General features: G+C 32.4%; 5 protein-coding genes across 5 annotated transcripts, besides 8 other annotated features; 1 reads left to right on the top strand and 4 right to left on the bottom strand.

Moving 5' to 3' along the window:
• Positions 1-650: part of a mobile genetic element that runs on past the window's edge.
• Positions 649-2,547: a mobile genetic element.
• Positions 1,162-1,422: a mobile genetic element.
• Positions 1,753-1,826: a mobile genetic element.
• Positions 2,548-2,602: a mobile genetic element.
• Positions 2,603-6,175: a mobile genetic element.
• On the bottom strand, positions 3,631-4,353 carry TVAGG3_0715820 (ribonuclease H-like family; the record flags this gene model as incomplete). Its single annotated transcript, XM_051243943.1, has 1 exon — positions 3,631-4,353. One exon carries the CDS (start codon positions 4,351-4,353, stop codon positions 3,631-3,633), a length of 723 nt encoding a protein of 240 aa, XP_051090530.1.
• Positions 4,780-5,820, bottom strand: TVAGG3_0715830 (ribonuclease H-like family; the record flags this gene model as incomplete). Its single annotated transcript, XM_001316668.2, has 1 exon — positions 4,780-5,820. A coding segment is annotated over one exon (1,041 nt), but the record flags the coding sequence as incomplete, so codon positions are not given.
• Positions 6,174-7,050: a mobile genetic element.
• Positions 7,051-11,495: 4,445 nt separating this feature from the next.
• Positions 11,496-14,893: part of a mobile genetic element that runs on past the window's edge.
• Positions 12,670-12,894, bottom strand: TVAGG3_0715860 (uncharacterized protein; the record flags this gene model as incomplete). The annotated part of the gene is made up of 1 exon (XM_001316665.1): positions 12,670-12,894. One exon carries the CDS (start codon positions 12,892-12,894, stop codon positions 12,670-12,672), a length of 225 nt encoding a protein of 74 aa, XP_001316700.1.
• TVAGG3_0715870 (uncharacterized protein) lies at positions 12,895-13,776 on the bottom strand (the record flags this gene model as incomplete). The annotated part of the gene is made up of 1 exon (XM_001583333.2): positions 12,895-13,776. One exon carries the CDS (start codon positions 13,774-13,776, stop codon positions 12,895-12,897), a length of 882 nt encoding a protein of 293 aa, XP_001583383.2.
• On the top strand, positions 13,826-14,680 carry TVAGG3_0715880 (protein of unknown function, DUF4106 family; the record flags this gene model as incomplete). The annotated part of the gene is made up of 1 exon (XM_051243944.1): positions 13,826-14,680. The coding sequence occupies one exon, from the start codon at positions 13,826-13,828 to the stop codon at positions 14,678-14,680; it is 855 nt and encodes a 284-aa protein (XP_051090531.1).

Here is a 14,893-nt window from a genome sequence, read left to right on the forward strand (position 1 = left end):
CTTGTTGATAATATGTTAAAGGTGATGTTCTTGTTCGAGTTGTAACAAGAAGGAATACATGAGTACGTAAGCTCGGCATTCGCCGAGCGAATTAAAGATAACGGACGAATTTAATTTATTTTATTTCAAAATTTCAAATTTTAATATTTAATTATATAAATTAAAATAAACACTTTTACAAATTTTTATAAAAAAATATGTGACATATCGTTTTACCACAATTCAAAATAATTAATGTTGATAAATGTATTTAATATGTAATATTAAACATATTTTGCGCGAGAAGTGAGTTGTGGTAACTTTCGTGGATATCCATCGTTCATTTTATGGTAAAAATTCTCAATTTGTGGGAAAAGTTCTTAATTTTGTGGTAATTTTTATGTACCACAACTCAATTTGTGGTCACTTCATCTTACCACGTGGTAAGTTTTTATAAAACTCTTTATTTACCATTGATTTCTGATTTAATATCAATATCTTGAATAATCAAGCATATCTATCGCTTTAAATTTTATTCTCTAATTCCAAAAAAAATTCAAAAATCAAAAAATGAAAAAAATATTTAGAATTTTTTCCGTCAAAAATAAAAAATGTTCCCACTGAGTGGTTTCCATGGAAAGTTACCACTGGGTCCCACAGGGATTAGCCTAGGGCTGTACAAAATCGAGAAAAACATTGCCGTGCGGTAATATAGGGTCAAAAAAATCGCGCCTCGGCACTATTAAGTGCGCATTATATTTAATATGTCCTTCTTTTTTTTCTTTTTTCTTCTTCTTCTTTTCCTTTCCTTCTTCCTCTCCTTCCTCTTCTTTCCTTCTCCTTCTCTTTTTACAACAATGTCGAAGATCTTCGAATTTGATTGTTGGAAAAGCATCTATTTCAGATAAAGGATGCCTTTCTCACAGTCAACATACGAGGGTCCTGGCTGAAACGTTCTCAAAAAGCCTGAGATGGTAATTCTCTGATCACTCATAGCTGGGCAGGTAGTCATTGCTGACAATACCTGTCTTTATGCATGCACGCTTTCATGTATATGGGTTTACACTATCAATTCGCAAAGTTGTTCCGAATTCTTCCAAAATGGAAGGACCCGAAACAACTTTGCTTGTTAACGATACAGACGCATTACTTTGCATTGATACTGTGCTGAGTTGTGTAGAAAGTTTGATTAGAGTTGTTTTGTTCTGGTATCTCTCATCTTCTGATGAGAGAAATCAAAGCAAAACAACTCTAATGAATTTGTTTTCACTCATTTGTATGTAGGTTTTTAGTTCGATTGGAGCTGCTTCATAATGAGATCTCTCATCAATTGATGAGGGAGATCATAACAAAGCAGCTCTAATGTATATGCTCGTATTAACCGGGTTGTAATGCGTTGTAACGTCAGCTTGTAGTTCGTTTGGGGCCACTTCACATTGAGATGAGAAGAAATGATTAAAGGACTCTGAAAGGCTTTGGCCGTTGATGTTGTAATCGCATTACTTGGAACTAGCTGGATGCTAAGCTGTGTAGAATGTTCGATTAGAGCTGTTTTGATATGATTTTTCTCATCATAAGATTGGAGGAATCATAGCAAAACAACTCTAATGGGTTTACCATCATCTACTTGTATGTAGATGTTTGGGAAATTGTCTTGTTAATCGATTTTCGAGATGACTTTCAAATGCTATAATCAAATGACAAACAAGTCTAAGATTTCTCGACAATACATCAAATCATGATGTTTGTAAGTGCGATGAGATTAGAGTTTTTGAAGGAATGACAAGAGAAGTAGGGAAGCTCGGCATTCGCCGAGCAAATTAAAAATTAACGTATGGATTAAATTTTAAGAGGAATTCAATTTTAATTACGGGTTGTTCAAATATTGATTAATATAAATTTATTAATAAGAATAAACAATTTTTGTTTTTGAATTTATTCAATTTATAGCTTTACATATAGTTTCAAAATTGTACAACTATGATTATTTCAACAAAAAATATCTTACTTTTTCACTTCACTTTCACTCTCACTTTTTCCGTAATTCAAATTTCAACATTATGTATTTTAATTCCTTATAGTATTTTTAACATAATTAATCAAATAATAATTGGAAGTTCCGAACTCACTTTTTCCGTAATTCAAAATCAAAAATATGAATAATATATCTATTTATTATATACTAATGCTATTTTCAACTAGAAGTGAGGTACGGTAATCTTACGGATTCCCGTAACTCAATTTTACGGAAAAAGTGCAGTAAACTACTCAATTTACGGGAAAAGTGTCGTAAACTATTGATTTGGCGGTAAAATCACGGTAATTCACGGAAAGCTATATGCGAAAATTTGAAATTATACAAAATCGAGCGAAACCCTTTTAAATACGTTGTTCTCGTATTTAAAATACTATTCCCAGATTTATTGTCGTCAGAATATTTACAAATTTTTGCCGATTTACAAAAAATGATTTACAAAGCATATTTTTTAATCTAAAAAATTCCTAAAAAAAGGAACCGGTGCGCGGAAACCTCGGTAAATTACCGCTGTTCCCGTTGGGACTGCCATAGATTGGCCTAAGTATTTCTTAATAGAATGTGAAATAAAGTAAAATTAACTATATTTAGGGTTGTTAAAAATATCAAAAATTAGCGTTTTGAAGACACCATGGTGTCTTATAATTTTCCCTTCCTTATTGGCGTGTAGAAATAAATGCGCCAATAGATTGAAGAAGAAGAAGAATTGTTTTTCTCTTAATGAACTTTAATCCTTTTGATATAAGAATATTAAAAACATTAATATAATTTCGATTTCGGAAATTAAATTTCCAAATTTTTTGTCGATTTCGGAAATAACAGGATCCCGCATCCAACACGCAACAACAAAACACAAAACATACTTTTTGGTTCTTTCATCGTTTTAATCGTAATTTATGTAATACATGATTTGGATAAATTTTACAATAATAGAACCTATATTATATTCTTTTCAAAGATTCTTGCAAATCATCAAAAATAATTGTATTTTAAAAAACGATCAAATTATCCTTTCATTATTTTAAACTTAAATTAGTTTTTATGATTGACTAAAGCAATCATATTTATTCATCATTAAATAAACAAAAAAATAATATTTGAGAGTTATTTCAAAAAAAAAACGCATTGAATTTATTAATTTGTCTCAATTTCAGTATTATAAATTTTTATAATTTCAATATTTTGAAATACACTTTTTAATATTTCAATATTTATGATATTTCAATGTTTTAAGTGGTCTCAAATTGAGCTTCTCAAATATAAGTTGGCCTATTCAAATAATAAAATTAAATAATATTTAAAATAATAAATAAAAGTGATTGAGGTCATAGCAAAACGGCTGTTTGGAGGCAGTTAGGAGCTAGCGGTTGAAGCGATAACATTCACAGCCAACATCTACGGTCAAGCGGCAGCATTCAAGGGCAACATCTACAATCAAGCGGCAGCATTCAAGGGCAACATCTACGATCAAGCAGCAGCAACGAACTACGGCAGCAAGGGGCTACGGCAGGTCAAGCGGCATCATTCAAAGCCAACATCTACAATCAAGCAGCATCAAGGGGCTACAGTAGGTCAAGCTGCAGCATGGAGCTACAGCATCAAGGAGCTACGGCAAGTTAAAGATCAGTCAGATCTGGAAATATCTTTTTCAGGATTTCATTTGTCATGAAAAGCTTCAATAGGATTCTACACTTTATTAGATCTTCACGTGCGTTTTGATTAAACCTATTACGCAGGTTCCGCACAATTGAAATCATTCTTTCCACATCAGCTTCGGTTGCAGCAATAGACATGAATTTTAAGGCAATCTCTTTCAATGCCTTGAAATTTGCATCACATGCTACCCAAAACCTTTGATCCAAGCAGGTGAGGTCGGTGTTGTTCCTGATTTCACTCTCATTCATATGTATAAAGTTGGAAAGAGCTTTCTTGTACTCATTAGCTATGTTCTTGGCCGAACTTCTCTTGTAGAACCTCGCTTCTGCTTCTGCACGTCTCGAAAGCATCTCGATCATAAAATCGTTGAAGCTGTACTCTTCCACTTCTTGCATTGACAGAGACGCCCATTCACCAAGGTTCCTGCCTAGTCTCCTCCTTGGTTCATTCTCTTCAACTTCTTCATCCTGAGCAATGTCTTCTGCATCTACTTGGCCATCACCTTCAATTGCTTCGTTCTCAATCTCGGGCTCTTCTATATCTAGATTTCTGTCCAATTGATCCTCTGCCACTTCATCCAAATGATCAGGGGTGTAGCTCCTTGGAGGGATTTCAAGTTCAGCATTGATAGGTATTGGTTTTTGGAAGAAGAGTGAAACGTCTGGCTTGTACTCAGTATGCATGTTCAATTCTGCGCGGATGACTGACCGGCCCCATGGAGTTAGACCAAAGGCAAATTTCATCAAAGCGTAGTTGCCCTGTTTGTCAAAAACTTCATTCATGTTGGCGATTAATGCATCTGCAATGCGCTTTGACGAACTTGATAATTCAGGACGATTTGCAATTCCGGTCAACTGCTCAATCGTCGATTGAAACATTGGATAGATGTAGCAGAAGCAGCCAACGTCACTCTCTGCATAATTCAAGAGTTTCTTGATTGGTAAAAGAATCTCTTCGAAATTTAACAACCATTGTGGAAGTCCATCCTTGAAATCAATTCCCATATCCCTTAAGATCTGAACAGATTCCGGTGGATCATCCATATTGAACAATTCATAAATTTTAGGGTGTTTTTCTTTTATCCACTTCAGAAGATCCCAGAAAAACATCCAGCGATGATCCGGAACATGAATAACCCTCATATTCAATGCCCTTCTCGTGTCCGGCTTCGATAACTCCTTGCTTATCGCTTTGCAATAATTAATTTGCATTGCGAAAGCTGCACAATTGTCTGCCGTATGCTTCACCACTAAGTTGAGGAGATGCGCAACACATCGGATATAAACGGTTTGAAGACCCGGATATAGTGCTCCGCATCTCCTCCAGTGGCACAGCCCTTTAACTTGGGCGGGGCATCCATCGGCAACAATTGCAGAAAGGAAATCCTTTGGGAAGGTAAAACATTCAAAGAAATTATTGTAATCCCTGGCATTCCAACCATCAGCGATCATAGTATCAATGAAGATATGGTTCTTCATTTTTGCTGGATTGCTAGCCATCACAAAAAAGCCATGCCGGCTTCCGTGTGATGCCGCATCAATTGTTATCGAATAGTAGCCCATCTTGTCAAGCTCAACGTGTATTTTTGGAGCTACCAAGTCGGCTAATGTAATGATTCCATCCCTTATCTCGTCTCTTCTATATGGGATCTTGAGTTGAAAATTGATTACTCCCTTGAAGGTGGAGTAGACATGTCGGGCGAAATCTTCTAGTACACCTGAAGCGGCCATATTGATTGACATGTTGGTATCCACAACAAATTTTACAACATAAAGTAATTTTCTATCTTGTTTTATTAAATCTCTTCTCGTATATGGATTATTTTCACATTGTATTTGATATATATGCTGATGATCTTCTTCAAATTCTGATGGTTTTCGATGATAAATGCAGCGCATATATGTTTTTGTTAGTAAATTGTAATGTATCGCTAAACAATAACAATAAAGTCTTTTTCGTTCTTTCGATTTTTCGCTTGTATCTGGAAGATAAGCAATATTGAAGCATACTCGACATTTATTATTAGTTGAGAATTTAGTATCCTCGAATTTTGGTAAGGGAGGTACTTTTCGAGGGATATTTTTGGGAGGAAGTTTGCAATCAATCCATCCCTCAAATTTGGATTCATATTCATCTTGTGTTTCAGTCATTAATTCTTAAAAATAAAAAGGGTAAAAACTAAATAAAATGGGTAAAATTCAATAGTGTCTGTGCTATCGTTCAATTTGAAGGTGTCTTTTGAAACCGCAAGACACATTGAATTTTTGAATAGTGTATTATGGTTTGACAGACACCAATGAAAAAAATAAAATGATATTTATTTTAAATATATAAGATCCTTATATAAAATATAAATATTTTATCGTTTTATTTTCTTGTTTTAGAAATGTTTTTTATTGAAAAATCAATAAAACTAACTCCAAAATAAAATTTTGATTTAAAGACACTATGATGACACCAGGCAAATCTTCCAAGACACCTATCGTCGGGAATCTAACAACCCTAACTATATTCAAAATGGAAAAAAATCCAAAAAAATTTTGAAAAAAAGAATTTCATGATAAAAAGCATAAATTTTGCATCAGAAAATTAAATTCAGGTATTTTTTTTGAAATAGAAAGAGTCCTAAAATTAGTTAAAAATCATTTTTTATTCAAAAGAAACGCTATTTTTAAGGAATTGAAAAGAATTTTATTTAATAATATTTTATTTATAGAATTTGCATATATCATATGCATAGACATATTGAATTGTAAACATGAGAACACTAATTACATTAACTTGTCGTTCAAATTATTGCATCGAGAAAAAAGTGCTATAAATTTACTCAATTAGTTTACAAACGTAAATATTTGGCATAAACTTTACGTTTGTAAACTAATTTGATTAAATTTAGTAAATTTTAGTTCGAATGCAAGTTTTCTCGGTAAATCATTTTTTAGACCTCAAATGAGATGTATGATCATATGAGCCACATATGATTTAATCCGAATATGTGTGAGAATTGAGTTTAAAACGAAGTTTATTTTTTGGACTATATTTCGCCATTTTAAAATGTGTAATAATGATATAATTCGCATGAAATTGAAAAATATTGACTGGATGTGTAATGGTTTTATAATTGCAATGTTGATTTGATCGAATTTAAATGAATATATAACGCGATGAAATTTCGAATTGCTCAAATGTCTGTAATTCATATATGGTGCACATATTAATATTACATTTCGTTGATATTTACCACATAAACCTTTAAATATTAAGTCATTTTAAAGTTATATGCGATTTAGTTCCAAAATGCACGTTTAGAAAAAGACGATAACGATTAAATTACAAAATCGATAACGATAACGATTAAATTACAAAATCGATAACGACCCGGTTAATATCCGAAGTTTGAAGTGTAATCATTATTTTTAATAGCTTAAATAATTAGTTAACATTGTTACCATTAAGACGATAGTATATTGTACTGAGAAAACAATAAAGCTAATCAGAATAGGATTTCAGTTGCGAAAGTACAGTTTTTACGGAATGCATAGTTCATGAAATACTTTAGAGGATAAGTGATATTTTAAGTATATAGTTAGAAAGAAGGAATTCATTTTTATGGTTTCAAAATTGTGAAGAATAATAAATATTGCGAAAATAAAGATATGAGAATCTCAATAATAGAGCGAGGGTGTGATTTTTGAGTTTAAAATAAAAAAATTAAATACCATCACAGTTTTGGAAAAATTAAAATAAAGAAAATTGACGTAATAATATTGGGTTAAGTTGTTACATATGTTTTAGCAAATAATATATTCAAATGTTAAATCCATTTTTTGAAAAGAATAGTAAATCGAATTCAAAAAAATAATTTTAAATTTATTTAACAAATGAGATTTAAAGTAAAACTCAAAGTTTTGGTTTTTCAATATTTTTAATTTTTTGAGAACAATAAAGGGTCCGACCATTTAGCAAAGATTTCAAAAGTAATCGATTATTACAATAGGTGGTTTTATTCCATTTTATTCGATTGTATTTTTTTATTAAGTATTGAAATCAACAAATTGAATACTTCTAAGCCAAATTATCTATTTAATTAGTAGAAATAACATGGACTAATATTTATTTTATATTTGGCCAAAATGTCAAATAACTGTCAAACGTTAATAAGTTTGCCTTTCCATTATATTAGTTTTTCTTTAAAAATCAAAAGTTATAAGACTTAGCTAAAATAACAATATAGGAAAAACTATTCAAATATAAAATAAATTAGCAATTTTTTTAAAATTAGAAATATTATTGTCTTTCAACTGACATACAGATCAATTCATTAGAAAAAATAGCATTTTAATAGTGGTTAAATAAAAATAAAGTATATAATTCGTCATAAAATTTGTTTTGAAAATTGAGAAGAAAATTCGGTTTATCGAATTGAATAGATAACAATATCAATTGATTTACTGAACTGAAATAAATTATATTAAAATATAATATACCATTATATTTAAATTGGCGATTTATGAAACTAGTTAATTCTGAATATTACAATTAATTATCGAATTAAATCATTGCATTTCACATATAGAGGATATCTATATGCAAATTTTTATTTTGAAATATGATTGCCATTCAAAATTATTTTTAACCAATCACAAGTACAATGGATACATATCATTTCATTAAAGCATATAAAAATTGAATTTAACCAAAAACGAGATCAATTCAAAAATATCACATAAGAACTTATGTCAGATTCTCAATTTAGTATTTTAATATCAAGACAGTTTGACTTTTGTTAACAACCACTTTTCTTTTAAACTTGTGAATACCTCACAATAATTGAATTCAAATTCTTGATGCTCAATTTGATCACCGAAATATCTTAATACCTATCACTAAATATTACTCAAAGCTCATTACAATTCTGAACTACGTTTATTTTGATGATCCTTTTTAATTTTTGATAATTGTTATCAAATTCTTTCATATATAATTTCTATTATTTCTATTATATCATCCAATACTAACTTATTTCGATCGACCAAGTTACATTTTATTGAAACACACGTTAAAAAATTGAGATCTTCTTTTCAATTTTCAGACTTAAGAACATTATATTTATTCTATAAAAATCCCTTCTATGTATCTATATTATTATTCTTTCATATTTAAAATTCTTTAATTTTATCTAAACTTAACATATTTATTTACCATATATTGTTTATTAAAATTTATCACCAATTGTTTTTACCCTCTCTCTTTCAAAATTTTATATTCCTCAATTATTAAATACTATTCAAATTGCTTTGAATTAAAGACCTGCAATTTCATTTCATTTTTCCATGGAAGATTCTAAACCAACTGTAACTACAACTGTCACCGACTATGCATCGTCCTCGCTATCGAGGTATGCACATCTGATCGATATCCCATTAAGCGATCGCATCCTTGATGCCCTTATCTCCTTGTTTAACTACTTTGATATATATGCCCCAAAGATGCCAGTGCTGTATGCAGTTGTTACATACATAAGGTTCTTCCAATTAGTTGGCGGAGCTTTCATGGCAGAAAACGTCTCTTCTTTTAAGCCAGGAACATTAGCCTATGATACAATAAGCTATATTTCGATTTTATTCCATGCCATTCCTTTGCAATATAGACTTGGAAATGGTGCCTACGTTCTTTTTGCTTTTAATGGAATTTTGATTCTCTTTGGTATCTACTTATTGGCAACAGCCTTTGTATATAAGAAGACTACAAAGGTATCAAGGTTCTCCATTATTGCTTTGAGTGCATTCATGGCTATAGGTCCATATATTTTGACACCTTTAATTACACAGTACACCGGTCAAATTATTTCGGCTCTAATTATGAAGGAAAGACCAGTAAATGCAAAGGACGTTGCAGCCATTGTGATGACAATAGTTGTTGTTTCATGTTACCTTTGGATTATGATTCGATCATACTCAAGCTCATTAGTTTTCAGACCGTGCTCATTCCAATCAATAGAGGGTAGCCCACAGAACAAATTATATGTTACAACAATTTGGGTTACTTTTGTTTTTTCTCTCACAACTTACTTTACAAGATATCCAAGTGCAGCGATGATCATACTAAGTATTTTCTTCTATGCTTACAGTGCTTCTACAGTTTTCCGCTGTGGAACATTCATCAAACACCAGCACAAGGTCATGGCCCTTGGTGGTTCCATTCTTGGTACATGCTTATGCGCAGCAAACATTTATTCATGCTTAGTAAGAAGACCTTGGGGATCGCCATTTTTTGTGGGCGTAGTAATCGTCGCAGTTATCGTTTTTGTTTCAGTCCACTTTTACCTCAAAGGTAAAGAACATAGAGCACTTTGCATATTGGATGAATTAAATGATACACAGGATATTACAATGATCAAGAACAAGAACAAGCTTAAAGAGCTTATTTCATGCGGATTTATGTATTCTCATCCAATTTGCTGTTCTTTAACCATTTTCAAGCTTGCCATTGAACAGTGGAAAGAAGCTGTTGATATTTGGGCATTGTATGCTAAGTTCACAGCTATTTATCCAGAGAGATTACCACAATTAGAGTTCATTGCTCTTAATATCAACCAGCTTAACATCAAATCAGCAGATGTTTCTATTGTCTTAAGCAGTATCGGACAAATCACAAAGACAAGAGAAACAAAATACACCCCTCAATTGAAATATAAGATTTCTAAGCTTTCAAAGATGTTCAACAAGACAAAGAACAGACTCAGAAATATTTGGGATTTGATATTGCAAGGCAACGTTGCTGAATTAAACACAGCAATCAAGAGAACTAAGGAATCCGTTTCAGATTGCTCTCGTGAGATGAATTTCCTTAATATGCAATATCCAAATAACAGATATGTTGCTCGCCAAAATGTCCTTTTCTTCACAGATATTCTTGGTGATCCGTTATTAGGAAAGAAAGCTATAGAAACAATGCAAAAAGTATCAAGAGGCTATAGAATTCAAGAAGATACAGTTCATGAACTCGGTATCATTGCTTTTCCAAACATTCCAGAATATGCTTTAGATGTCGAGTCATCTACAAAGCTTGTCGTTGACTCTGAGACACCTCTTGAAGATAACTGCAATTTCATGAATGACGAAACATTCAACTTTGATGCTTTAGAACAAATTTCAAATCAAATTTCTAAACACAAAGTTCCAGCGATCAAATATATTTTCTGTTCAACAATTGTTGCATACATCATATTGATTCTTATCCCATTTATTACAATGATGGTTTATTTCGAAATCTTCCAAAATACAATCACAAAACCAACAACATTCATGGAAGGCATCGCTTTAACACGTAATGTTGTTGCAATGCTTAACTGTTTTGTTGGTAGATTGATCTTCCAGGAGTTAGAAGACCCACTTAACCCAGGACAAACATTTATGGGACGTTTGCAATTGGCAACAGGTTTCTCAATGAGTGCTTTTGGTAATACACGTGATACTCGTGATATTATCACATACATTGCTTCTGATGTTTCATATTCGAATGAATTAATGGCAAAAGTGAGATCATTCAGAAGAGGCAATCCATTCCTTGATAGAGTTAGAAAGCTCTTGTCCTCCAACTCCATCAACTTTTCATATTATCTTAATAATACTTTTGCCTATAGTTCATTTGTTACAGTTGCTGATGTTTCTTTCATGCTCGCAACACATGTTGGCAAACTCCTTGATTACGAGAAGATTACAACAGAAGTTGTCAACGGAGCTGATTCAATCACATCAAGAAACAACAATAACTTAGCTACACAGACAATGAATGATGCCTTAGATGTAATGATCGAATATCTAGTTAGTATGGGTTAGTTGGGTATGGAGGCACTGCGCACCTACTTACCCATTATATGTGAATATGACACTTTACAAAACGGTTAACGTATATTTTACAACACAAACGCAAAAACTAACTTAACCTTAAATATTTACAAAGCCGCCAACCACTTCACCTCACTAACGTTTTCACAAACGACTTCACTAATGAAAAAAATAAACGTTCTCATAAATTTTCTTCTATATCTTCATTGTCAATGTTAACTCTATTGTAGTCATACTTGAAGTCATAAAGTTTCTCAAGTTTTGAAATGCATAGTCTTGTTAAATTACCTTCATCATCATAAGTTTTTATAAAACTACCATGACAATCTTTATACACAGTCAATGTATAATCTACTGGTCTAGGATGAAGTGTAAAGAACATGTTATACTCAGGAAGGAAGAATAAATGTTTAAATGCATGTTTGTTATATTTTTCGATTTGTATGAGTTGCTTTTGTTCTGTCATTTATATAAAAATAAAATAAAAAATAAAATAAAAAATAAACTTAAAAATTAATGATATCACCACTCCCACACGTATGAAAACATAGCACAAAAATAAATTTAGGTGAAGTGGTGAGATCTCACCTCTTTTTTCACCTGTTTTTCACCCTGTTGAATTCATTGCTTTATAACTCTCTTCCTTGATTTCTTTTTAGCTGCTTTCTTAACATCTGTCTCCAACTTGACTGTCTTTCTTCTTCGGCCGTAATGATACCAGTTACTTCCACCAGTCAATGGGTCAAATGGTCTTTCGTAAGGGTTTCCATACATTCCATAGGGACCATACGGAAGAACTACTGGTGGAGAAAAAACATTTTCTTTAGTTCCATCGAATCTATTTAAATGCATTGTTTCACCTTTCATCTGGTCATTAAAGTCTTTTGCGTGTTTTGCAAACTCATCGTCCTTTCCTAAAGCATTTTCTGACTCAGTCGCAACCAAATTGGATGCTTTATTTATGAGCCCTATTTTATTTAATCTTAACTTCTTTGCAACCCAGCCTCCAATCTTCCCTTTATTTGCATCTAATGTCTTCGAAACCCTTCCTCCACTCATTTTATTTACTGCGTCATAAGCTCCAAGTGCTTTTGCTCCAAATGCTAATGCTTTTGTTCCCATTGCGCCTACAGCTACCCAAGCTACCATTTACACCATATTAAAATCATCTCTCTTCAATATTATCTCATAAAAGTTCTCGTTACTGGAGAAAGTCAATGAAACATAAGCGTTCTCACGGGCTTCGCCCTCACCGCTTTGCGGTCTATCTAACTTCTTTCTTATCTCATCTATACGCTTCAAAATGTCTGAACAATTGCTAACATCTTCTACAACAGTTATTTCATCATGAATGACCTTCAAGAACAAGCTCATTTAATATGCTATTAAAATCATCTCAATAATGAGTCCATCCTTTCCGTCTTTTGGTAGCACAACATCTTTCATTGAAGAAGGTTCGACAAGTCTTATGCTAAACTCACTGACAAAGTTTGTTATACTATAATGCTTCGGCGGCGAATACATGTAGTTTGAAAAACATAATATAGATTCTTCAGCAAATTCACTTATACTGGATTTTATAACAATGTTCTCACGAGACCAAATACCACCAATTGACAATCTTGTAAGCAATCCTGCTGAACCTTCTACTGTAAACGTCGATAGTAACATTCCACGAAGGTCATCTATTGACATCGTTGAGTCACTGTATTTAAATATTTTCTTAAAGCAATCGTCATTATCTAACCATGCAATAGCTTTGAAGTTTTCATTCGAATATACATCTGCTTCATTAAATGTAAAACCTGACTTCTTTGCAGAGACGACTTTAAAATCTATTGAGTTTGTTTCAAAATTATATGCTATGGTAACTTCTGAAGGTAATGGATGTCCTTCCGCAGTCAGTTGTTCTCTCACTACCGTTTGAAGCTTTGTATTAAAAACTTTCATGTCATCTCCTGTATCTAAGTTCACATACACAGCAACAGGAAAACTATCTTGCTTCTTTGTTTCATCATTATACCTCAAAACATTAAAGTTCTTCAATAATATTGTTCTTCCTGCTGGAATACTTCTAACTTGTCTTATTTCAATAGCTTTCTCACCTCCTACATACTCTACCCAGTGTCTTGGATATTCATAAGTATACTGACTTTCTTGAATTTTGGTTGGTTTCATCATAACATGTTCATAGTATATCTTTATACTCTTGTCAGTTAGACTCGGTGCTATGTTCTGAATATTTCTGACTTGCATTTTTAATGGAGATAAAATGAAGCATTTAATACATGATGTAGATGAAGACATGAATGAAACTACAGACAAACTTAACTCTTCTCTTATTCTTCCTTTCAGCAAAGATTATGAATTCTGTTCAAATGGTGTGTATTTCTATTGTGGAAAGATGGGTTCAGGTAAGACATTTAACCTCATTCGTCATATACTCATCACAGAGCGTTTAGGAAATGACTCATATTATGACCAAATCATTATATCAGCAACTTCAGACTCTATGGACTCAACAGCGAAAACATTTATGTCAAAAGTTCAAGCCTCTGTCGTTAAAGTTCCAGACAGTGAACTCATTGAATTTCTTCAACGTTACATTCGACGTAAGAGGAAATATTATGCCATCGTTGAATTTATACAGTCAGGAATGCAAAAGACTTCTGAGGAGATGGAAAGAATTATTGACAAACACCACTTACGTCAGTACTCAGGAGTTTACGATATGAAACGACTGACAAACTACATTCTATCAAAACTTTCAAAATACCCCTTCAAAAAATATCCTTCAAACACTCTGCTCGTTTGCGACGACTTCGCCGGAAAAGGTTTAGTTTCAAAGCCTGACTCACCATTAGCTAACATCATAACTAAAGTCAGACATTACCATTTAACTGTAGCAATACTTATGCAAACATGGAGGTTTTTAGCTTTAAACATAAAACGTCTCATAACTGACTTCGTTATCTTTCAAGGTTTCTCACGCTATGACATTGAACTCATTTGGAAACAGTCAGGTATAACATTACCTTTTGAAGAAATTTGGGAAGCATATAAGTCTCTCATCTCTCCTCGTTCATACCTTGAGATTCATATCATGACTAATACCATTAAAGTCAAAAATATTCCATGGGAACGACCAACATTGTTTTAAAGTTTAACCTTCAATTGACTGATGGTAAACAAATTCCATGCATCTCTGTCGCCATTTCTGTTAATATTTTTGCTGTCATTCATATCATCCACTTCCTCATCCGTTAGCTTTTGAGGATATGCGTTAGAATAGCTGTTCTTAAATGAAGGCTTTTCACCTTTGAGAGCATAAACTCTATAACTTTCTGCATACTTTATGTTTGAACCTCCTGAG

The sequence above is a fragment of the Trichomonas vaginalis genome, chromosome III (genome assembly GCF_026262505.1).
Source record: "Trichomonas vaginalis G3 chromosome III, whole genome shotgun sequence".
NCBI lineage: Eukaryota > Parabasalia > Trichomonadida > Trichomonadidae > Trichomonas > Trichomonas vaginalis.